The sequence below is a fragment of the Balaenoptera ricei genome, chromosome 8, assembly GCF_028023285.1.
Source record: "Balaenoptera ricei isolate mBalRic1 chromosome 8, mBalRic1.hap2, whole genome shotgun sequence".
Taxonomy (NCBI): Eukaryota; Metazoa; Chordata; class Mammalia; order Artiodactyla; family Balaenopteridae; genus Balaenoptera; species Balaenoptera ricei.
In genome coordinates, this window is record NC_082646.1 from 76,498,502 (window position 1) to 76,522,913 (window position 24,412).

Genomic DNA, 24,412 nt, shown 5'->3' on the forward strand with positions numbered 1-24,412 from the left:
AAAAACCCAATTGAGGTAACGGTGAGCTATATTTGGGTTCAGGTGTTCTAAAACCTCAGTGTCCTGGGACACTTTGATTCTGTTATCCTTTTCAGACACTTTTCAATGTCTTTTCTCTTCATGGAAGTTTTAGGTGTCATAGTCATTAAAATCTGATGTGATATATATATATATATATATATATATATATATATATACACACACACACACACACACACACATATATATATATTTTTTTTAAATGCAATTTTGCAAACACTTGTTGAGCCCTAAGGATACAAGTGTGAAAAACAAAATCTACATGTCTGCGTAGCTGGCGGAGACAAGAAAAGGAGTTACACATTAGGTGATTAAAAGCAAAGTAGAGGCAAGTCCAGGGTGCTGGGAGAGCAAAGAGACCTAGTGGGACTTACCCTTCTGGGGGAGGGGGCATGCAATAAAGGGGCATGGGATTGGGGAGGAATCTCATAAAGGCTTCACAGAGGAGGCAAGTCCGTAATTCTTTACTGTGAACTCCTAGCTGAGTTTCTGGGCTTAACTCAGATGGAGACATCAAAAAAGGGAAATTTTATTTTATATATTTTTTCATAGATGATAAGAATATATCTTATTGGATTAATGATCTCTACCGTACATAGAATACTCACTGTGTGCTGGGCACTGCACTAAGCAGTTTACTGGCATCATATAGTCTTCTTCTCACAGCTCCTCCTGTGAAGTAGGTAGTATTAGCTCCATTTTATAGATGAGGAAACTGTGGCCCAGAGAGGTTGTGTTACATGGCTAAGATCACACAGCTGAGAAGCTATAAAGCTGTGCTTCAAACTGGGGTATCTTCGCCTCCAAGCCACTACACGTACTACCTTTCTTGTAGCACTGTAGTTGCAAACTCAGATGTCTTGGGCTGTGTCTTGCAAGGATTCCTCCATACTTAGGATGAAATACATTCACCATGGGAAGCTGGGCCTTTCTTCCCTGTTATTTATTTGATTTCCAGCTTATTCCGTACAGCCTCTTTCTATCACTTCCCTAAATAGGTAGGTAGGTACTCTTTTGACTTCAATAGTGTGTGTTCCAGATCTAATCTGGACTTACTATATGACCATGGATGTGCCATTTTTAAAGTCTCACTCTCTTGTTCTTCTATTGGCCACCACTTTGGGAATAGAATCAGGACAAACAAAAGCAATCTTAGCATTTCTGGCTAAAGATGGGGTGAGATGCTGTCATCTATGGCGTTTGTCCCCAGGAGCTGTGTTGTGGCTGGATGGATCCACTCTGAAGCACCCTATCTTTTGTGGGCAAGTTGCAGTTGCCTTTTTAAGAGCCTAAAGCACAGTCACAGCTCAGGCCGTTTCCCAGTCTCCAAACATTTCCACCATGCCCCATCAGTCCAAGACTGTCATCAATGCAGTTGTCTCTGCCTTAGATGACAGCGACCTTGCCCCAGCTGTCCCTGGAGGGCGGCAGCTCGATGAGTAAGTCCTGAAGCTTGCTAGATGCGTCTCAGTATTTCACATGCCTGCGTTGGTTGGACAAACCCCAGTATGGGGCTTAGGATTTTCTTGGCCTCAAGGGTCCTGAACATCACTGCTCAAAGTGTCTGTGATGATTATTTATTTTTCTGACTTGTGTTTCTTTTTTCAGCAAATGAGAAGATTGAAGACATCAATGGCTGTCCAAAGAACAGATCGCAAATGGTAAGTGGCACATGGGCAGTGAGTGTTTGTGTTATGTTAGTAAGCCCTACCTCTAAATGATATTGACCATCTTGAAAACATTCACACCACAAGCTTTACTCTGGGGGATTATATTAATAAACAGCCATTTCCAAATAGCCATGGTTTGCTTCTCTGACATTTGTTGGCATTTACTGGAAAATGGCTGTGATTTTTACGTAGGTCGTGAGACAGAGAAAATGAAATATGGTCCTTGCTCTTTGAAACAAGTTATGCAGAACTGGTGCAAACATACCCTTGTTTAGAACTTGGGCTGATATGACTCTTGCTTTTTCCTCAAAGACCCACAACAATTTCTGTTTGTGTATGGTGCTGGGGCACAGATGGAGTGATGGTATCGTAACAACCATCAGAGATTGGGGCGTGTGGTCTGATTGCCTTTAAAGGTTAGAATGATGTAAAATCAGAACTGTGACAGGAAATGTGAAATGTCCAATCACATCCAGACCATTCACAACGTAACCTTGACAAGTGACATTCTCTCTGGCGTGATATGCTTAAGCTCTGATATTATAACTTCAAAAAATCTTTAAAAATCTATTCTGTTCTTGTTGCATGTCCTACACATAATCTTTGAATGAAAATTCATGATCACTGTTGAGTTCAGGGAGCATTGAATTGTGACACAATCTGAGTGCTTAGTTTTTCCCTTAGAAGTGCTTTTCAAATATGAATATTTCCACAAAGATTGTATATTATCAGAGTCTGTTAAGATGATGCTAATACCTGTTTAAAATACGAAGATGGCAACTGAAGGACAACCTTTTCTCCTGTACGTTAATTTGCTTCCAGAAATCTAAAAAAAGGGGCATAATTTGTTTTCTAACCTCACCCTCCTCCCTTTGAGTAGACACAATTGGATAGTCTCATTCCAGAATACACTGAAGTGATTGGCCTTCCTTGGGTTTACTGTTTAATTTTCTGAATTGTTTGTTATCCCAGTGAGTGGACAGATAGCCTTTTCATCAACTTTTTATCTAGACACACAAAGTTTCTTATTATAAAGAGGAGTGAGTGTGCCTGGCGGGGGCAGGGGGTGTCATTTTTCACGTTAAATTCTGAAACAAGTTTCTCTTTTTTTGTTGTTCCACTGGAGATTTTGTTTCTTTCTGTTTGATCCAGAGAGCGGCCAGTCCTCACACAGGAAAGTCCCCATGCAGGCATCTCATGGCTGCTTTGACTTTTGGAAAAGCTTGGCTGCTATTTTTGCCAGAGCTACTACAGCTGTCTGGTGTATTAATAATTGAGAAAATTTGGAAGATAGAAGACTTAATTTTAGTGCAAGCATTTTACACATGCAGTCATAGCTTCTCATGAAAGAGATGTAGTATTTCCGCCTGGGAGAGAGATGGATGTGTTTGTCCCAGCCCATTATAATGTGTATGTACAACTGACAGTTTAAGGTAGTGAACCTTTTATTCTGTTTGGTGCATTTGCATTTTTGGTACCTTCTGTTGGAGATGTTTTCTGTTAAAGTCCACTTTCAAGCTTACAAAATAATACCGTCACCTCAGATTCTTCTGTGCCAACTTAGTTTATGTAAATATGTTATGTATAATGCTACATAGCACCAACGCAATTTTGTGGTTTCTCTATAACTCTTTCAGCTATGGAAGTATTGGGTTTTTCTTCATGGACTGTGTTTTTTTTCTTCTCTTTTTTTTTTTTTTAAGAACACAGGAATATAAAATCCTAAAATTGTCTGTGGTAATTAGTTCCAGCTCAGGGGCGGGGGAGGGGGGGCAGACAAGGTCTGGTGGTAAAAGTGGCAGAGAATAATTCAGCAGACAGGATGTGAGTCCAGGAAAACGTCAAAACCTCCACCACAGTCATTCCATTCTGTAGGAAATGAGAAAGGCGATGATAAGGAACTCGGGGCCATTGTCCTTTCGCCTACATCACAAAGCAATGACAAATCCATAACGCAGAACTCATCTAGGGCACACGGGAAGTGCTGCTTACACACAAGCACAGGTGGTGTTCTGGCTAGTAGGACACCTGTGTGTATGCGTGTGTGAGCACGTACAGAGTTAAAGCATGTCTACTCATGGGAAGTATCATTTGGGAAGATGGCATAGCGGATGAGCCACCATTTCTAGATTCCTAGAACGTTAAACTCCCAATTAGGCTTTATTTAGGGCAGCCAATGATAAAGATTTGTTGTTGTTTGCTAAACGTTGCCTGTGTGGAGGAGACCAGAAGGGAACATGTACGGAGAGCATCATGTTGGCACAAGGAAGATGACACACAACGAGAGAATAGGAGAGAGTGTACCTGCTGGGAGGGTAGCTGTGACTCCACTGAAAATCACCAGCATAGAGTTATCGTGCTCACAGAACACAGAGCATTGTCAGAGGCCTTAAATAACGGAGACAAAGGAAAACGATTTTGCTTCAGAGCAGGGGGGATGGGTGCTATTTCAGTTTTCAAGCGGCAAATTATTTCATTAGCTCCTCGGTGGGTAGGCACTAGAGCTTTAGTTTTACAGGTGGGGTGCCTCTTCCTCCTCTCGTATCCCCCTCCTCCTGACCTACCAGGCTTCCCGGAGCTCTGCTGTCCAACTCCTGAGCTCCAGGCTCTGCTTCAGGTTCTGCTCTCTTCCCAGAGGATGTGGAAGTGAAAGCAGACACTTGTGGCATATGGCCTAGAGAATTCCAGAGGCCCTGATGCACAAACATTATGGGCATGGCACTGTATACTTCTAGCCTGTCAGTCAGCACACGGTCACAGAGTGCCGACTAATGCCAGGCACTGGACTAGACCAGGTTAGTACCCCCGTGAACAAGATGGGGTCCCTGCCCTCAGGGAGCTCAGTGATGAGTGGGCAGGAGCCCAGAGAACAATTAGAACACTAGAATAGTGCAACTGCTCCCATAGACATCTGTGCGTGGCACAGTGGGGGCCAGTCCACTCCAGGAAAAGGGGAGGCTTAGGAATAACTTTCAGGGGTTGAGTCTTGAAAGGCAAGAGGGTTCACCGCAGGGAATGATGAGTGGAAGAGGATTCCCATTTCTGGAGATTCTGTTTACCTGAGGATATCCTGGACCCTGCAGAGGAAGGTTTGGCAACATTTGTTCATGGATCCTACCGTGTGCCATCAGCTGTGTCTGGTGAGACTCTTCTGGCCTCTCCGCAGTGTCAACCCTTTGTCCCATTGTATCCGAGGTGAGGGATAGGGCATGGAAGAGACCAGAGTGCGACAGACCCCAGAAGCATGGTGGTCTTTTCAGACCTGGGCCAAGTCTTCTGTATTCGTCATCACTCCCCAGGTGGCAGCGCCTCAGGGAACAGCCCCATTGGACCCTGGAGTGAAGTTTTCTAAAGGAAAGTACCCATGGCGATCAACTCCTGTGGATGAAAGTTGAACCATGGGGTGTGAGAAATGGTGGTTAGTATTGTTAACATCAGCACTCACAGGCATCCACGCACTGCTTTAAGGCCTTTCACACTCATGGGCACACTCGACCCTCCCGACCCTGCTATAGGCCAGCGTTATCAAGAGACACTGGTGCCGGCAGCTGGAGGGCTGTCCCCAGGGAGAGGCAGAGCCAGGACCTTCGGCATCTCCTGTCACCCTCTCGTGGCCCTCGTAAAACAGGACTGTGCCTGCAGCCGAAATGCAGAAGCATGGCAGTGGCTTCCCTTTCCCAAGCAAGCCTGGCCTCAGCTTGTGTTGAAGGAGTCCTTTGCTCTGTTTCAGTCTGGCATAGATGCTTTGGGGGCCAAATCCTCGGAGATGGAGCTGTAGAAACAACATTCCCCCCACCTCCTCACCCCCCAATCCATCCACTTGGCCCTTAAATAGGTTGATGTATGTGCGTCAGAGCTGGTTAAAATGTTTCTTCTGTTTAGCATTGCCACGGCAACCCATGGGGCATCTTCTTGACTTTCAAGTGGTGTGTTCCACAGGGTTACGTGTGTGTTTGGAAGGAGAAACGTTGCTTGGAGCACAGCCAGTGGACGCTGGGGCTGCCGCTGCCTTGTGCCTTGAACCCACTGTATTCCAAGACGCTGGCTCACTTTAGAGCCTAGGAAAGGAGCAGCAGGGGGTGGTTTTCTTTTTTCATCATTATTATTTTAAGTGGTTTGGCTTTGCGTTGTTGATTAGAAGAGGTGCAAAGTTAGGAAGGCTGCCTGTCCTTTCAGGCCCTTTCAGTGGAAAGCCCTGGCCTGTTTTCTGCTCTGGCCCGGGATCATCTGGGGCCTCCCATTGCTGCCCACCTGCCTGCCCACCTCCTCCTGGGCCCTCAGGGAGTCCTGCCTTCTTCCCTCAGCCCTTCTAGACCGAGGGCCTGCCTGGGCTTGGGAACCAGACGGGCCAACTTCGAGTTCCTTCTCTGCTCTTCTGTGGCCTTGAGCTAATTATTTAACCTCTTGAAGCCTCTATTTCCTGTTCTATAAAGTGGGATTGATAATAATACGAACCTCATCAAGTTTTTGTGAGGACTAATGAGGCAGTCAAAGTGATAACGGCGGATGACAGTAATGATGATGAAAATAAGCCATAAGGCCAAACAGTGTTTGCCGTGTGCCAGGTGCCATTCTGAGTGCTTCACAAATATCCTCTTAGTTCATCCTCCCAACAGCCCTTTGCGGTAGGTGACCTCATCACCCCCCTTCTCCATAGCACATGGTCAGCACTCAGTCAGCGGTGGTTTCTCCAATGATGATGATTTGTTTTAGTAGCCATTCAGGTACTGGGGGACATGGAACCCTTGGGAAATCTGAGAAGAGCTACCGGCCCTCTCCTCCCCGGATCACACATACCCCGGAATTTTGCATATGGCCTGAGCAGCTCACGGATCCCAAAGGCCTCTGGGGCGCCACAGACCCGCACATTCGGTGCCCCTGCTGCTTAGGGCACTGGTCTGCTCCTCGCCCTGTCCTTTCAGAGGCCCCTGTGGAAAAAGGCAGCAGCTAGGTTCCCAAAACAAGAGGAATTTGCCCTTAGACACAGAAGGACAGGACACTGGTTTTCAAACTTCTGTTCCATGAGCAGAACCCCCCCCCCCTTTTTTCCCAAATAAAATTGTTTGTGGCACCCCACGTGTGAAAGTGACAAAAACTGCATTAGTGCTTTACATAGGATTAGGCAGCCCAGGGAGGGCCACCGTAGCATCTCCCTTTCACCTGCCTCTTCTCTCCCCGTCCCCACTGTCACATTTGCCCCTGAAGCCCCCTTTCAGAAGGCCAGCCCCTGAAAATACACAGTGTGATGAAGCCTAGGGACCCCCTACCCGGGCATCAGGTTCCAGCTCTGGAATTCTCTGGTCCTCCTAAGTCTCCTGTAGGAAAAGAGACCATCAACTAGGTCGTCTTCACCTCTAACCTCTGGAGGTTACAAGGCATCAGGGCTAAGAGCATGGGCCCTGAAGGCCAGCTGCTTGTGACCCAGGGCATGTTCCTTAGGTTCTCAGGGGACCAGTCTCTGTAACGGGGTTAGTAACAACACCTGCCTCCCAGGGTGGTTTTCAGGCATGCATGAGACCATCTGTATGACAGCATGCCCGCATGCTGCTGAGCACAGAGGAAGCACACAGTTGATGTTAGCTCTTAATAGGATGAGGTTTTTCAAGATACCTCAGTATTTTTAAAGAAATAGATGTTTCAAGACTGGCCAGCCTACCTTTGGGTGAGGGGATTACCACCGTGGCCCTGGCTAATCCACTTGGCCTCCCGGCACTGTACTTCCTCCCCCGGGAAATGTGGGAAGTAACAGCCCTATGAATAGGTGCAATTATTGTCTGTGTTTTGCACGTGGAGACTGAGCTTTAAAAGTTTTTTTTGCCTCAGACTACTTGCCTAGGAGGCAGAGCGGGAGCTTGAACCCAAGTCTGTCTATTTGGAGAGCCTGTGGTGGTCCCTTCTGCGACAGAGAAAGGGCATAATAGTCTCCACCTCACCAGTCCCTTATTTCTCATTCGTGGGCACAGTAGAGCCAGCTGGGTTTAGCTGAGAGTTAGTGAGAAGGGAGGAGAGTGAGTATTTCTGGAGATTGCCTGAGTTGACCTGTCGATGGGAACTCAAGAGCTGAAAAAGGAGCAAGTGGCCCCCAGTGAAAGGCAGCATCTTGAGAAGCCCAGGAAGAGCCGTGGCGCCAGGTACCTCCGACTGCGTTCTGCACAGAGCTTCCTGGGCCAGGAGAAGGCTGTCTGTAACAAGATCAGGTTTCCAGCCCCAGTGACCTTGAGCCCTCCTAACAGCTGCCAGAAAGCCGGCCACATGCCTGGGGAGTGTCTGAGATCCTTGGGCAGCTGAGTTGCCTCTTCCCTGGGCCCTTGCACCTATTTTTACATGGCCCTAAGGGCACACACGTTACAAAACCAAGAAAGAATGAAGGAACGTCCATGGGCCCCTTAGAATTTAAAACAAAGTGGAGAGTCCAGGGCCAACATGGGCAGGAAGCATCCACTGCTTCCCATTCAGGGGTCACGTCTAGCATCACTGCATGTGTTGTGGCTGACATTCTCTTTCAAAGATGGCGGCCATCTCCATGTCTGTCTCTTACCTTTTTGGTCACCTCTCTGTTCAAAACCATCATTGGCTCCCCATTTACCTCTCCATACTCTTGAGCACACAATAGAAGGGCCTTCACGATCTAGTTACCACCATCTCCTGCCACTTGGCCACTCAAACTCTATACCCCAGCCATACTGGAACTTGGGGTGCCCCAAGGAGGCCCTGTACTTTCATGCCTTGTACTTTGATGCAAGCTGTCCAGTCTGCCAGGAAGACCTGATGATTGTCCCACCTGGGCAATGGAACCTTGAATATTCAGGTTAACTGTTAACTCAAGTAATTGAGATAATTAGGTGCCTTTTGTCCCTTGTGTTCCCAGGTGTGAAAGCATGTCTCATAACCTGCTCTTTGTGGTTGTCTGTTCAATTGTCTTCTTGAAGGAGATGCTGTATCTTTCACCTGAGGGTCTAAGCACCTATCACTTAGATGACTAGCATAGAGTAGGTGGTTAATAAGTGTCGGGTGGATGGACGGACAGATGGAAAGACCAAAGAGGGAGCTGGCCTGGATGTGTCCATGGGGCTAGAGGATTATAACATACTGTTATTCTCATATCATTATCTACTGTTGAGCAGTGATTTGAGCGCTGGGTGTTCACTTGGAAATTCTTTATGGGATTTAAGAAATAGATATTTAACACTATTCTAGAAGTGTCTTTCCTTCTCTTAATTCTTTTCTTCCTTGGTTTATCCAGAGGATCCAAATAGAACATGGCAGCTAATTTTTCGTTTACTGAGTTCTTTTATGTTGCTTGAGGTAGCATTTTTAGACATCTTTACAATTACCAGAGATGATTAACATTGATAATAAAAATGAAGATAATTACTGTTCTAAGTGATTTACATGTTTTAACTCACTTTATTCTCATAACAACCCTATGGAGTAAGAAATATATTTTGTTCATTCCATTAAAGGGTATGGAGAACTTGGACCCTGATGCCATTTGCTGTGCTCTGCCAGGGGCCAAATGTGAGGCACGTTGAAGAACATCTCGTTCTTTCCCCCTCATGCTGTAGAGCCTAGGGTTATTGCCTTTGTCCCTGATTCTGTCTGGGTTTTTATATAATATTAATAGCAAATACATATACAGTACATTGGGGCAATGTTTTAGACATTTTATCTGCATTATAACTGGTTTTATCTTCACAAAACCCTATGAGAGCAGGTATCTTTATTATTTCCACTTTACAGGTGAGGAAACTGAGGCAGAGACAGGTTTAGTAAGTTTCCTCAGGTCGCACAGCTAGTAAGTGACAAGCTGGGGTTTGAACCCTGGAAGCCTGGCTCGAGACTCCATTCCCTTAACTCTTATGCTATCCTACATGTAAGGAAATAGATGGAAGAAGAGAAAATGACTGACGTGGAGGTGCAAAAATTATATTTGTAATACTGTCTCCTCATGTAGGTAAGGGCAGAGCTTTGGGATGAGGCATTCCATCATGGCAAGGAGATTTGGGATGAAAAAGAATAAGCATGGACTCTGGAATCAGGCAGACCTGGGTCTCACATACTGGGCAGGTGTGCTGGGCAAGTTACTGAAAATCCGAGTCTTTTTCCTTCTCTGTAAAAGGGAGATAATTATGGAAGTTGCCCCCAGGGTTGCCAGGGATGAATGAGAGACGGTATTAAAAGCACCTGGCTCATGAAGAGAGCACATTAGACTGTCATTCCCTTCTCTGTTGACAAGTCACATATTTCCTAACTATTAACTTGTGCATTAAAAAGGCTTTTCATATTCAAAAAGTAGGCACCAGTGTGGTAGGCTGAACAATGGACCCCCAAAGACATCGACATTCTAATCCTCGGAACCTGTGAATATGTTCTCTTAAATGACAAAGGGGACTTTGCAGAGGTGATTAAGTTAGGGATTTTGAGACAGGAAGATTATCTGGGCAGACCCAATGTGATCACAAGGATCCTTCTAAGAGGGAGGCAGGAAGGTGAGAGAGAGAAGATGTGACCGTGGAACATGGAAGCAGGTCAGAGGAGAGAGAGGAAGAGAGGGAGGGAACATGGGGAGTGTGGGGGAAGGGGAGAGGGAGAGAATGAATGAGAGAGAATGAGGTTGGAAGATGCTACTTGGCTGGCTTTGAAGATGGAAGAATGGGCCATGAGCCAAGGAATGCAGGTGGCCTCCAGAGCTAATAAAAAAGACAAGGGGACACATTCTCCCCTAGAGCTTCCGGAGTAGATGCAGCCCTGCGGACTCCTTGATTTAGCCCACTGAAACTGATTTTGGACTTCTTTTTTTTTTGTTTAATTTTTATTGGAGCATAGTTGATCCACTCAGCTATACATATACATATATCCACTCTTTTTTAGATTCTTTTCCCATAGAGGCCGTTACAGAGTATTGAGTAGAGTTCCCTGTGCTATACAGTAGGTCCTTATTAGATATCTATTTCATATACAGTGGTGTGTGATTTTGGACTTCTGACCTCCCAGAATTTTTTTTTTTTTTCGATCCCCAACTGGGGATCGAACCTGTGCCCCCTGCAGTGGAAGCATGGAGTCTTAACCACTGGACCGCCAGGAAAGTCCTTATTTTTTTTTTCCTCCCAGAATTTTAAGATAATAAATTTATGTTGTGTTAAGCTACTAAGTTTGTGGTCATTTGTTACAGCAGCAGTAGGAAACTAATACACTCTGGGATTCAAGCAAAGTAACTCTGACTGTATTAGCAAGCTGTTCGGGTTTATAGCAGAGGCTCATTTTGCCACTGTGTGCCTGTTAAGTTTCTGAGTTGACTGGAAGTTGCCTCCCTTGATAGAACACTTTGGAATGGAGTTTTGCACATCTGTACATTTACTGCAGGTCATTGCAAGGAAGTGTGCGGAGACAGAGGCCCACATTTAGTTTCCAACACTGTGACCATATCATGGGCTGCCTCAGATACTGAGCTCAGATACTGGGTGTGGCAGGTGCCATTTCGTCTATTATTTAGAAGTGGATACGCGGTATTCCTGATGTGAATGTAAACTCAGGAGTAAGTACTATGCTCCCTAACTAATGTGTGTTTGTCTTGTAATTAATACGACATTTAAGGACACTTTATGAGAGACTTATATTTCATATGCTAGGTAATCCCGTCAAAGCTTTGTAGTACATATAGCGTGTTTTTTTTATCTTTTAGTTCAATGAAAAGCTCCATATTTCCAGCACCTGGCCTAGTGCTAGGTACGTTGGAAATGCTCAGCTAATCTTTCTCAGAGCCAAACAATAAATGGTCCAGCCGTCTGGGAGCTTCCCAGAGAGTGGGGCGATGGTACCCGTCAAGGTTTCATATGTGAAATACTAGGCACTTTAAAATGCTATCAAGAAACTTAAGTAATCCGGTGGTTTCCCTGGTGGCGCAGTGGTTGGGAGTCTGCCTGCCAATGCAGGGGACACGGGCTCGAGCCCTGGTCTGGGAGGATCCCACATGCCGCGGAGCGACTGGGCCTGTGAGCCACAATTGCTGAGCCTGCATGTCTGGAGCCTGTGCTCCGCAACAAGAGAGGCCGCGATAGTGAGAGGCCCGCGCACCGCGATGAAGAGTGGCCCCCGCTTGCCACAACTAGAGAAAGCCCTTGCACAGAAACGAAGACCCAACACAGCCATAAATAAAATTTTTTAAAAAAAGAAAGAAACTTAAGTAATCCTAAACCAAAAAATTCCCAAATCCAATCTTTTATAAAAGTGTATGGAAGTGATACCATGAAAACAGATTATTTTCATTAATAAGGGAAGGAGTGTTTGGAGGTTTGGCAAAACCTCCTGTAGCCATTGGGCTTCAGCTTTAGTGAGTAGGAGAATCACCTGGAGGGCTTCTTCGAACAGTGCTGGGACCACCGCCCCCCCCCCCCCGCCCCGCCCCCAGAGTTCCTGATGCAGTAGGTCCGGGAAGGAACTGGAGAATTTGCATTTGTAACAAGCTCTTGCGTGATGCTGCTGCTGCTCCTGGTTCGGTGACCTTACTTTGCCGACCGTACCTTGGAGCCGAGTTAAAAACAAAACTTCTTTTGGGATATGGCTGTGCAAATACGCATTTAAACATCTATCAGTTTGCAAAGTTCTTTAAATTTTTAAAAATTAATCTCTCTAAAGGTTTATTTAATTTTAACTATTTTTTTAGGAACGCTATGTATTTTTGATTGAGGTATAATTCACAATTCATATCAGGTGTGCAAACATAATGATTCGACATTTGTATATATTGCGAAGTGATCACCACAATAAGGTTTAACTAAATATTTTTGAATGAACCAATCAGTTTACTTTTTGGAAGGATGAGGACGCCTTAGACATCCTCTTGTCTGAGAACTGTGGTAAGTTCTAAGTTGATAGGATCTGAATTGTGTCTGCAGCTGTGGTGTTGGAGTTTGCAAGTGTCTTCTCTACCTCTTCCAGTTCACTTAAGCTCTGTGACCCTTGGTTTCCTCCATTGAAAACCCAGGTGATAATCCTTTAGCACATTGTCCTTAACTGCCTGCATCCCACCAGACGTTAACTTCTTTGAGGGCGGGGTCTCATCTCTCCATCTGCCCATACCACCTGACATCTGATGGATGCTCAGGGAGTATTAACTGAAGAAATCCCCATTACACCTACTTTGAAACTGAGGCATTTTGAGTGGCAACATGTGGTGCCCCGTAAGGTTAAAGAGCTTAGCAAGTATGTGGATGGGTGGGGAGAGAATAGCTTCAGATCTTGAGCTGAAAGAGAAATTGGATGGTGATTTATAACCATGTAGATTGTGGTTTATATAAAAGCCATCTGGCTTCATGCTTGGATCCATCTCCCTGCATATGTCTTCATGGGGTTCTTATGTTTCAGCCTAGCATCAAAGGGGTGTTTTGGTATGCATCTTTGTTTTTTATTTTTTATTTTTTTCCCATGAACTAGAACTTAGCAAGGAATTCCTGTTGGCACTTTGGTAAGGCATAGTTAGCCTGTGGTGTCTGCGTGTTGGGAAGTGGTCAGTAGGTGAACGCCAGTGTGCTCACAAGCAAAGAGAAGAGAACAGTGGCCAACAGGCTGAGTTCAGGTCCCAAAAGACCTTTTAAAACAAAAACTAAACAGCTGCCAACCATTAGATGAAAATCAATATACTTCACAAACAATGATCTTCCAGCTTTTTTAAGGAAAAAAATGGCAGTACTGGATTGGCACTCCACAGGCAACAATTGGCTAAAACTGGATAGCAGCTGTCCTCTTTAGGTAGATGTAGACTGCGTTAGTCATACTCCCCACCATTCCCTATTGTCTTATACCCAGCCTCTTTTACTTAGTTTTTCCCTGCCTACCCCCTGCACACATTTGAGGTTTTTGACCCCCAAACCATTGTATTCTTATAAGTATCATGAACTTCCTCAGGAATCCTAAACACTGGCATATGGTAGTTTGAAAAATCCCTGTTATGGGAGCATTTCAACATCAAAATAATGCCTGTAATGTTTATATTGGTTTAAATAATTCCTGCCCTAGAAGATTTCAAACACTATAAAAGAACATAAATATCTTCCACAAAACGTGTCCAGAAGGATGTGGGAGAAGTCACTCCTTCCTCTGCGAAGTGTCCTTTGTCTTTCTGATGTAATGATTGGGTTTAGTTTCGATGGATTGATTACCTGCCTTGTCTTACTACTGGAGGGCCAGGGAAATGACAAAACGGGGTGGTCATTTTTCTCCCCCTCAGCAATAGTGAAGTTGTTGCTGCTCGGTTGTTAATGCCCCATGTTTGTGTAGAGAGCTTACAAAACACTTTCCAGTAAGTGTTCGAATTGCAACTGTGCCATTTTAAACCGTGATTTTAGGAAGGCACTTTAACACTCTATGCCTCCATTTCCCCATTGAGAGAGTGATGATAATACCTACCTTATCGGGGCTTCCCTGGTGGCGCAGTAGTTAAGAATCCGCCTGCCAATGCAGGGGACACCAGTTCAAGCCCTGGTCCGGGTGGATCCCACATGCTGCGGAGCAACTAAGCCCGTGTGCCACAACTGCGGAGCCTGCGCTCTAGAACACATGTGCCACAACTACTGAAGCCTGTGCGCCTAGAGCCTGTACTCGGCAACAAGAGAAACCTGCACACCACAACGAAGAGTAGCCCCGCTCGCCGCAACTAGAGACAGCCTGCGCGCAGCAATGAAGACCCAACACAGCCAAAAATAAATGTAAAAAAGAAAAAAAAACCCTACCTTATCTAACTGAAAGGTGAAAAATAACTGAAATAATAATGTACGGAAAAGAATCTAGCCCAGTGTTTCATGTTTTCTAAGAGTGTAAATATTAGTTTCTTGGGAGGGATAAGAAAATGATAATTATCCCCATTTTACTGAAAGGAAAACTGAGGCTTGGGGAAATTAAGTACCTTGCTCAAAGAGAGCCAAGGAGCTCTGAGAAACCTATGGTTCCCCAGACTTCACCTCTGGTCCTGGGAAATGCTTGATTTCCATCTCCTCTTTTAAAATTTCCTCTTTGTGATGGTGCCATCACAATGCCGATGATGACCCTGTGGCATGAGTTGGCTTTTCCTACGGAGTAGATTCCCACATTGGTGCGAATGTGGTAACAGTCATGTAGAGTTGCATAGGGTGGCAGAACCTGACGAAAATCTCATCTTTCTCACACTTTCCCCTGAAGGAACAGGAAGGCAAGAGGAGAAGGGTAGGTGACCTGGGTTACCCTTCACTATTGTGAAGGACGACTACTGCTTGCCTTTTATGGGTAGTTTTGAGATGAATCAGCTTGGAATGAAAGTCTTGCCTTGCCCCACTTTGCTTTCTATAAGGGGATAGTGCAGGAGAAATTCTTAGAACTGAAGCAAAGGGCCTTTGAGGGCTTAGCTTGTGAATGGGGTGTTTCTTCTGACTTTATATATATAAACCAAAGTGTATCATCATCAGTCTTTTGAAACTCCTTTGAGAGACACTTGCAGAGATCTGAGTTTCAGAATTTACAGATGCTTTGTTTATCAGTGGCTATAGAGTGCTCTATTTTTATGATCACCTGGCAGTATAATTTTAGCTTTTGGAGGGAAGCATCTTCCTAATATATTGATAATAGGTAGAACCATATGAAATGGCCAGTATGTAACCATTTTTACCTACAAAAATGGCAATTTTATCTGGTTCAACTGAATACTTGACAAGGATGGAATGAGTAACAGGTTCGCATTATATACAAGAATTGTCACTATTTCTTCACAGGTGCGTTAGCGATCTTGTAGCCTTGGGAATCTCAAGGATATCCTGTAATAAAGACCTTCCTTGTCTTGTTTGTTCCCCTCTTTCAGTGACTTTGACATTCTGGCTGTGGCAGTAAGTAGAGTTGAGAGTTACTTTAATTCTTGATGATATTCTTAATTACTTTTAATCTCATATAATTTTTGGTTGGCAAGTAGCTCTTTGCCTTGATCACAGATTTTGGAATTTGAAACTATTGGCCAAATCTAGTTTCTTGGTGTATTTTGTGTACTGCTTGGAAAATCTCCCAAATTCTATATTAATGTCCACTAGGAGGCTATAATTCAGGCTCAACTCTTTAGCTATACCTACAAACAGCTTTTGAAATTAAAAAATGGATTGAAGTGTAAGGTATGTGAAAGGTCCTAGTATTATGCCTGGCATATGATAATTGTTAGCAACATCTGGAATTAGACTGTAAACAATGGTGATTTTCTTTTTTTTTTGCCCACACTGAATGGCTTGTGGGATCTTAGTTCCCCAACCAGGGATTGAACCCAGGCCCTCGCAGTGAAAGCGTGGAGTCCTAACCACTGGACTACCGGGGAATTCCCAAATATGCCATTTCTTTTTTTTTTTTTTTTTTTTTAATGGCGATTTTTGAATTACATCTCCTGCAGAAATTAACACTACAGGTGATACATACAAGGAGAGGATAATAGAACAGTTGGCTTCCTTCCGACCATCATCACAGTGAGAGAGCAAAGTCTTATAGGATCCTGAGTTGAGTATTAAAGCATTTAAATTTACCTGCTTGGCTTTACTTCCCTGGTTACCAATGCTGCCAGGATGCATCTTGCACTTAGGTACATCTTGCTATCCTTGGAATTGCGGGGTAGGAATCCATGGATCAGCTACTCACGACCAACCCGGAAGGACCATAAGCTGCAGACATTGGCAAGTTGGCTGAGCCACAAAACTGAGTTTTACAGGCTGATGTGAGGGAACTGGTCACCAAGCTGGTGAGCCAAGTGTAACTCTTGGCCTTCATCTACAGATTAATTATCCCATTACCCTGTTCTTTTATATGTGTTGGTTTTGTGGGTGAAATGATAGATTCTAGTGGTATCTCCAAAACTGAGGATTTACTGCACTCTTGGGGTGTATCAGGGATCTGCTGTTTTGCTTTATTTTGCATTTATGTTCTGCTGCCTCTTGAAGACTTTGTGGTGGCTTATGGGTTAAAGCATGGAAATATGGCAAAAATACAAAAAGCACCCAGACCTTCTAAAAAGATCCCAGTGAGTCAGTGTTAGGCTTTCAAGTAGGTGAGCTGATAGGTCTAAGTTAGCCTGTATCAACTTTGTTTAGTGGGGTGATATTTGCTTAAAGTCTGCTCTTGCTCAGGAGGCTGTCTTTTCCACAAGGGAAAGACCACACTGTCTCATCACCACTGTTTCCCCTTCTGCTAGAGCAGGGCCTGGGAGAGAGTAAATACTCAATCATCACTTTTCCAGGAATGAATGAGGCTGCCAAGTCCCAGTTCGTCCCTGGGTGAAATTCTTCGACAAGCACTGCTCTTCCCCGTTCGTTCAAGAGGCAGTTGTGTGTTTGGGGTCTAGAAGTTGGAATCTGAGTTTGTATCCTTCTCTGTAGGTGAAGCCAGAAGTTTTCTGCAAAAAAAAAATGTTTGATTCTTCTTAACAAAACTACTTGTCTAAGGCTTAGGGTTTCCTATGTAACTTAGCAGAGGAGACTTTGACCTGAGAGCTTTTTAGATAGAAAATACTGATTCCAACAGGCTCAAAGTGAATTCGAGCTTCCAAGGAGCCCATTCATAGAGGGGCTGTACTAGTGTCATAATTTAGTGGATCTCAGAATGTCTCACAACTCCAAATGATCTTTCCGTTTCAGAAGATGCCATGGGTGTCTAGTACTCTGCCATTATGGGATTGTGTGAAGGGCTTTTTTTTTTTCTTTTTAACGTCTTTATTGGAGTATAATTGCTTTACAATGTTGTGTTAGTTTCTGCTGTATAACAAAGTGAATCAGCTATATGCATATGTTTATCCCCATACCCCCTCCCTCTTGCATCTCCCTCCCACCCTCCTTATCCCACCCCTCTAGGTGGTCACAAAGCACGAGCTGATCTCCCTGTGCTATGCGGCTGCTTCCCACTAGCTATTTATTTTACATTTGGTAGTGTATATATGTCAATGTTACTCTCTCACTTCGTCCCAGCTTACCCTTCCCCCTCCCTGTGTCCTCAAGTCCATTCTCTACGTCTGTGTCTTTATTCCTTTCCTGCCCCTAGGTTCATCAGAACCATTTTTTTTTAGATTCCATATATATGTGTTACCATACAGTATTTGTTTTTCTCTTTCTGACTTACTTCACTCTGTATGACAGACTCTAGGTCCATCCACCTCATTACAAATAACTCAATTTCGTTTCTTTTTATGGCTGAGTAATATTCCATTGTATATATGTGCCACATCTTCTTTATCCATTCATATGTCGATGGACACTTAGGTTGCTTCCATGTCCTGGCTATTGTAAATAGTGCTGCAGAGAACATTGTGGTACATGTATCTTTTTGAATTATGGTTTTCTCAGGGTATATGCCCAGTAGTGGGATTGCTGGGTCATATGGTAGTTCTATTTTTAGTTTGTTAAGGAACCTCCATACTGTTCTCCATAGTGGCTGTATCAATTTACATTCCCACCAACAGTGCAAGAGTGTTCCCTTTTCTCCACACCCTCTCCAGCATCTATTCTTTGTAGATTTTCTGATGATGGCCATTCTGACTGGTGTGAGGTGATACCTCATTGTAGTTCTGATTTGCATTTCCCTAATGATTAGTGATGTTGATCATCCTTTCATGTGTTTGTTGGCAATCTGTATATCTTCTTTGGAGAAATGTCTATTTAGGTCTTCTGCCCATTTTTGGATTGGGTTGTTTGTTTTTTTGATATTGAGCTGCATGAGTTGCTTGTATATTTTGGAGATTAATCCTTTGTCAGTTGTTTCGTTTGCAAATATTTTCTCCCATTTGGAGGGTTGTCTTTCGTCTTGTTTATGGTTTCCTTTGCTGTGCAAAAGCTTTTAAGTTTCATTAGGTCCCATTTGTTTACTTTTGTTTTTATTTCTATTTCTCTAAGAGGTGGGTCACAAAGGATCTTGCTGTGATTTATGTCATAGAGTGTTCTGCCTATGTTTTCCTCTAAGAGTTTTATAGTGTCTGGCCTTACATTTAGGTCTTTAATCCATTTTGAGTTTATTTTTGTGTATGGTGTTAGGAAGTGTTCTAATTTCATTCTTTTACATGTAGCTGTCCAGTTTTCCCAGCACCACTTATTGAAGAGACTGTCTTTTCTGCATTGTATATCCTTGCCTCCTTTGTCATAGATTAGTTGACCATAGGTGCGTGGGTTTATCTCTGGGCTTTCTGTCCTGTTCCATTGATCTATATTTCTGTTTTTGTGCCAGTACCATATTGTCTTGATTACTGTAGCTTTGTAGTATAGTCTGAAGTCAGGGAGTCTGATTCCTCCAGCTGTGTTTTTTTCCCTCAAGACTGCTTTGGCTATTCAGGGTCTTTTGTGTCTCCATACAGATTTTAAGATTTTTTGTTCTAGTTCTGTAAAAATTGCCATTGGTAGTTTGATAAGGATTGCATTGAATCTGTAGATTGCTTTGGGTAGTATAGTCATTTTCACAATATTGATTCTTCCAATCCAAGAACATGGTATATCTCTCCATCTGTTGGTATCATCTTTAATTTCTTTCATCAGTGTCTTATAGTTTTCTGCCTACAGGTCTTTTGTCTCCCTAGGTAGGTTTATTCCTAGGTATTTTATTCTTTTTGTTGCAATGGTAAATGGGAGTGTTTCCTTAATTTCTCTTTCAGATTTTTCATCATTAGTGTATAAGAATGCAAGAGATTTCTGTGCATTAATTTTGTATCCTGCTACTCTACCAAATTCATTGATTAGCTCTAGTTATTTTCTGGTAGCATCTTTAGGATTCTCTATGTATAGTATCATGTCATCTGCAAACAGTGACAGTTTTACTTCTTCTTTTCTGACTTGGATTCCTTTTATTTCTTTTTCTTCTCTGATTGCTGTAGCTAAAACTTCCAAAACTATGCTGAATAATAGTGGTGAGAGTGGGCAACCTTGTCTTTTTCCTGATCTTAGAAGAAATGGTTTCAGTTTTTCACCATTGAGAATGATGTTGGCTGTGGGTTTGTCATATATGGCCTTTATTATGTTGAGGTAGGTTCCCTCTATGCCTACTTTCTGGAGAGTTTTTATCATAAATGGGTGTTGAATTTTGTCAAAAGCTTTTTCTGCATCTATTGAGATGATCATATGGTTTTTCTCCTTCAATTTGTTAATATGGTGTATCACATTGATCGATTTGCGTATATTGAAGAATCCTTGCATTCCTGGGATAAACCCCACTTGATCATGGTGTATGATCCTTTTAATGTACTGTTGGATTCTGTTTGCTATTTTGTTGAGGATTTTTGCATCTATGTTCATCAGAGATATTGGCCTGTAGTTTTCTTTTTTTGTGACATTTTTGTCTGGTTTTGGTATCAGGGTGATGGTGGCCTTGTAGAATGAATTTGAGAGTGTTCCTCCCTCTGCTATATTTTGGAAGAGTTTGAGAAGGATAGGTGTTAGCTGTGAAGAGCCTTTTTAAAGGTCTGTGTGAGGTACCACGAGACTCTTGACATATGTCAACTCATGTACTCTTCACTAATGCTCTGAGATAGGTATCAGCATTCCTATATTACAGTTGATGAATTTGAGGCTTGAAGCAGTTAATAATTTTCTTAGGGTTTTGTGGGTAGTTTCTAAGGGAACCAGAATCTAGTGTGGAGTTCAATATCTGTATCAACATATACTGTTCCTTAATAATTGTGATGGAATACAAGTACCTCCGGGTGAGGTGACATGTTGGGAGGCTAGTAGCAGGCCCTTCTGCCTTAGTGTGAATTGGTTTATCAGCATCTTTTCAGGAGAGGGATTGCACATCAGGTGATGGAGAGGAAAACCCAGGAGGAGGAATGGAAGGCAGACCAGATAAGCTTGTTTAATTTTCTGTTTTGCCAGAGGCCGACCCCAGACACAGCTTTGAGCATGTCATGGCCTGAGCATTATTGACCAGGGACATTCATATCAGAATTGACAACACAGTAACAAAAACTGCCAGTTATTGGGCACCTACTAAGTACCATACACATATCCTCTCATATGATAACCACCACCACCCTGAGTGGTAGGTGTTATAATGCCCATTTTACAGATCAGGTCACTAATCAGGTTAAATTGCTGATGATCATAATTCAGTAAATGGCAGAATCAGGATTTGAACCCAGATCTGTCTGACCCTTTGTTATCCTGTAAATATCACTCTTTAGCCCTGATCACTCCCCTTTTAGCATCTATGTCAGCTCCTAATGGAGGCCTCCACTTGGAATAATCCCTGTTGGGAGTGCTAGGACGTTTGGGATCATTACTCTGAAATTGCAGGAGGAGAAATGACGTGCAGGATGCTGTGCTGAACGAACATGCACAAGGGCATCCTTTGGGCCTTTCCGATGATGTTGTTCCCCCGTGGAGTTTTCACCCTCAGAAGGACTGCTGTATCCAAAAGCAGGTACTCTGCAGAGTTCAACTGTAGACCTCTATTCTGGGAGCCTCCAGAGTGAGGACTGGCTTTGCGAAGTTAGCCACAGCTCCCCTTCCAGGTCTCTCTCTTTGTTTCAAGGGAAAAATCGAGAAGTCAGAAAATAATAGGGAAATGAAACATTCTAGGCAGTAGGAAGCAAAGTGGAAAAAGATAGTCACTGGAGGAATTTGAGATTCTTGTTTTCAACTTTTTTTCTCCTCTAGAGAGACTCTTTTTGTATCCATATGGACTTACCCATTTGCTGTAACAGCAGAGAGACTCCTATAAAATTTTTTTGAAAAGGAATTCTTGACAACATCTTGGAAAGCCTAAGTTATAAATATCATAAAAGATAAGGAGGATAACATTGCCAAATTAAAGGAAGGAGTCGGGCAAGGCACTAAAGCAGCACGAGAAACACTCTGACAGAGCGACTCAAGCTCCATTCAGCCCCCGAGTCCCACGTTCTTAAGCTTTCTGTTTCAAAGCCACCAAGAGAGCTAGAGATGACTTTCTGAAATCTTTGATGGTTGAATGGCCAGAGCTGGGACAGAAGGTATGGAGCCCCTTGTACTACTGGCCAAAGATGGCTTTATGTGTCTGTCAAGTAAGCAACAGTATGTGGGGCTTACAAGGAAAGATGCTCCTGAACGTTTCCCCACCTGGGCGGATTTGAAGCACCAGCATACATTTCCCTTTTTCTGGGGTCCCCTTCTAAAATTAAAACTACAGTGTCGCCGGAGCTGCAGGCGGAGATGAAGCCGGCGGTGGACGAGATGTTTCCCGAGGGCGCGGGGCCCTACGTGGATCTGGACGAGGCAGGAGGCAGCACCGGGCTCCTGATGGACTTGGCAGCCAATGAAAAGGCAGTTCACGCAGACTTTTTTAATGATTTTGAAGATCTCTTTGATGACGATGATATCCAGTGAGGTGTGTCCGGCGGTGCGTTTGCTCAGGCCTTGCCATGCCGTGGTGTGGTGGATCGCCTCAAAGGACAGTTGTAGATGGTTCCGGAGAACTTGTGGAAATCACTTGAAGTTAGGAGATGGTTAACGAAGAAGGAAAAGATGGTTTTAACCATCTGGATGAGGCCTCTTGATCTCTGAATGTGACCGCCTTTTGTCCTTAACTTCAATTAAAAAAAGTGATGTTATTAAAAAAAAAAAAACAAAAACTACAGTGTCTGGGCCCTGCGTGCTCTGTCCTGTGGTGATGTGCATCTCCAGGACCATACTGTGACCCATGACCATGTAAGTGACCATATGATGCTGCTGGACCCCAACACTGACATAGGTAGAGAAAAAAGTGAAGCTGGAAAATCATGCGTCAGGTCATGGTCCCTAGGAATGCAGAGCAAAAAGACAACACTGGTGAGATAGGCATTTCGGAGGGCAGTTCCCCAAAGTATATTTTGGTTTGGTTTCATGGTTGGATTTCTTGTTTTTATTTTTTTCTTCTATTCTATTTTTATTTTTGGAAAGTGTCTGGGGAAGGAGTGTCAGGAGAGCATGGAGGCTTGTTAGATAGGAAACAGACTTCCTAGTACATGTGACCACAGATGCTGCCCTACCCTTCCCATCCCTCCCTGTCTCGGTGCCCAGCCCGGATGTCACTGGAGCCCCACCTTGAAGGCACTGCTTGATCCATCCCTAACACAACATAGCCCATCCTGAAACTTTTGGACCAGAAGGGCTTGGCCTGGCTGCTGTTGCCATGGTAATGGAGTGTCAAGGCTTCCTTAAGAACAGGAAGGACCCCTCCCTTCTCTCCTTTTCCACATCAGCTCCTGAATATGGCCCAGCACTCTGCTTTTGCTCTGTGTCCTCTCTCATTGCTTTTCTCCTTTGCTCACTGGCCTCCAGTCATTCCAGCTCTTTTGGTTCCCAGAATATGCTGGGCTGCATCCTGCATGAAAGCTTTCCAGCCTTAGAGCCCCTGTGATGGGGACGTTCTTCTCTTCCCCACTCCCGGTGCCCAGCTCACTCTTACGTCTCAGCTCAAATTTCCCTTCAGTCAACAGACATTCTCGAGTACCTACCATGCTCCCCATGCTCTTCTAGGTGCTTGGAGCTACATCAGTGAACAGAACAGACAAAAAGCCCTGTCTCTGTGGACCAACTTGCTATCTCTTCCTTAAATTCTTACATGACTCCCCATCCCCCCAGGCTAGATCCTGTCCTTTAGTACATGACAGATGCTATTGGTGTACTGTTTATCTAGTGCCAGTTCCCCTACGTTAGACTGTAGGTTCTAGAGGTCAGGGATTATGTCTCTTTTATTCACCACTGTATACCCAGTACCAACACATTTCCTAACACCCAGAAGGTGCTCAGTAAATATGGATGAAGAAATGGATAAATGAATGGATGAATGATAATTGTTTTTGTTGACAAGTAGCAATAGCAGGTGTGAAGATCACACACACTTCTGGGAGGAAGTTGTTTGTATTGATAAGAGGCTCAAGAAGAAGCTACACTGTGCTTTTACTGTCCCTAGAACTTGCAAGTTCTCGCTCAGCCTTGTCTGGGGTCTAGGTCTCCCACTACTTAAGCTCTAGGCGTTTTCATGATTTTTTTTAAAAATTATTTATTTGATTTATTTATTTTTGGCTGCGTTGGGTCTTCGTTGCTGCGCGTGGGCTTTCTCTAGTTGTGGTGAGCGGGGACTACTCTTCGTTGCGGTGCGCGGGGGCTACTCTTTGTTGCAGTGCGTGAGCTTATTGTCGTGGCTTCTCTTGTTGCGGAGCACGGGCTCTAGGCACGCGGGCTTTAGTAGTTGTGGTGCGCGGGCTCAGTAGTTGTGGCGCACGGGCTTAGCTGCTCTGTGGCATGTGGGATCTTCCCGGACCAGGGATCGAACCCGTGTCCCCTGCATTGGCAGGTGGATTCTTAACCACTGCGCCACCAGGGAAGCCCGTTTTCATGATTTTTTAAAAATGGCTGTGACCATACCTGACTTTAATACAGCATCTGTTTGCCTCCCTTCCAATTTCATCTTCTCAGGAAGGAGACCTTCAAGGGGTGCGGTGACAAACTCTGAACTCATAAAAACTAGCACCCCATTTACTCGTTATGCCCAGAGCCCCATCTTCCCCTGGGCTGCGATAGTGCCGGTAGAGATGGTCTTCGTCTGCATTAATCATTTTCATGAGCTTTGCACTCAACTACACTGGTATTCAGAGAAAAATGCTACCATGACAACTGCCACAACAGATGGTATTTGATCAGTCTCTAAGCTACCAAGGAGATATACAGCAGTGCTTCTGAGGTTTGCATATTTTATGTTATCATGAGACCCAGTCCAGC

At 44.0% G+C, this 24,412-nt stretch overlaps 2 protein-coding genes across 14 annotated transcripts in view; both read left to right on the top strand.

Moving 5' to 3' along the window:
- Window positions 1-24,412, top strand: part of NAV2 (neuron navigator 2) — a 411,390-nt gene that overhangs the window by 132,280 nt on the left and 254,698 nt on the right. For all 13 annotated transcript variants that reach the window (XR_009504671.1, XM_059931256.1, XM_059931258.1 and 10 more), the window contains exon 3: window positions 1,648-1,700. Coding sequence is in view for 12 of the 13 variants with exons in the window: in XM_059931256.1 (XP_059787239.1) it covers window positions 1,648-1,700 (53 nt within the window). In the remaining variant the exon portion in view is untranslated. The remainder of the gene's footprint in view (window positions 1-1,647; window positions 1,701-24,412) is intronic.
- Window positions 21,842-22,270, top strand: LOC132369887 (COP9 signalosome complex subunit 9). The gene has a single exon (XM_059929592.1). The coding sequence runs from the start codon at window positions 21,863-21,865 to the stop codon at window positions 22,034-22,036; it is 174 nt and encodes a 57-aa protein (XP_059785575.1). The 5' UTR covers window positions 21,842-21,862; the 3' UTR covers window positions 22,037-22,270.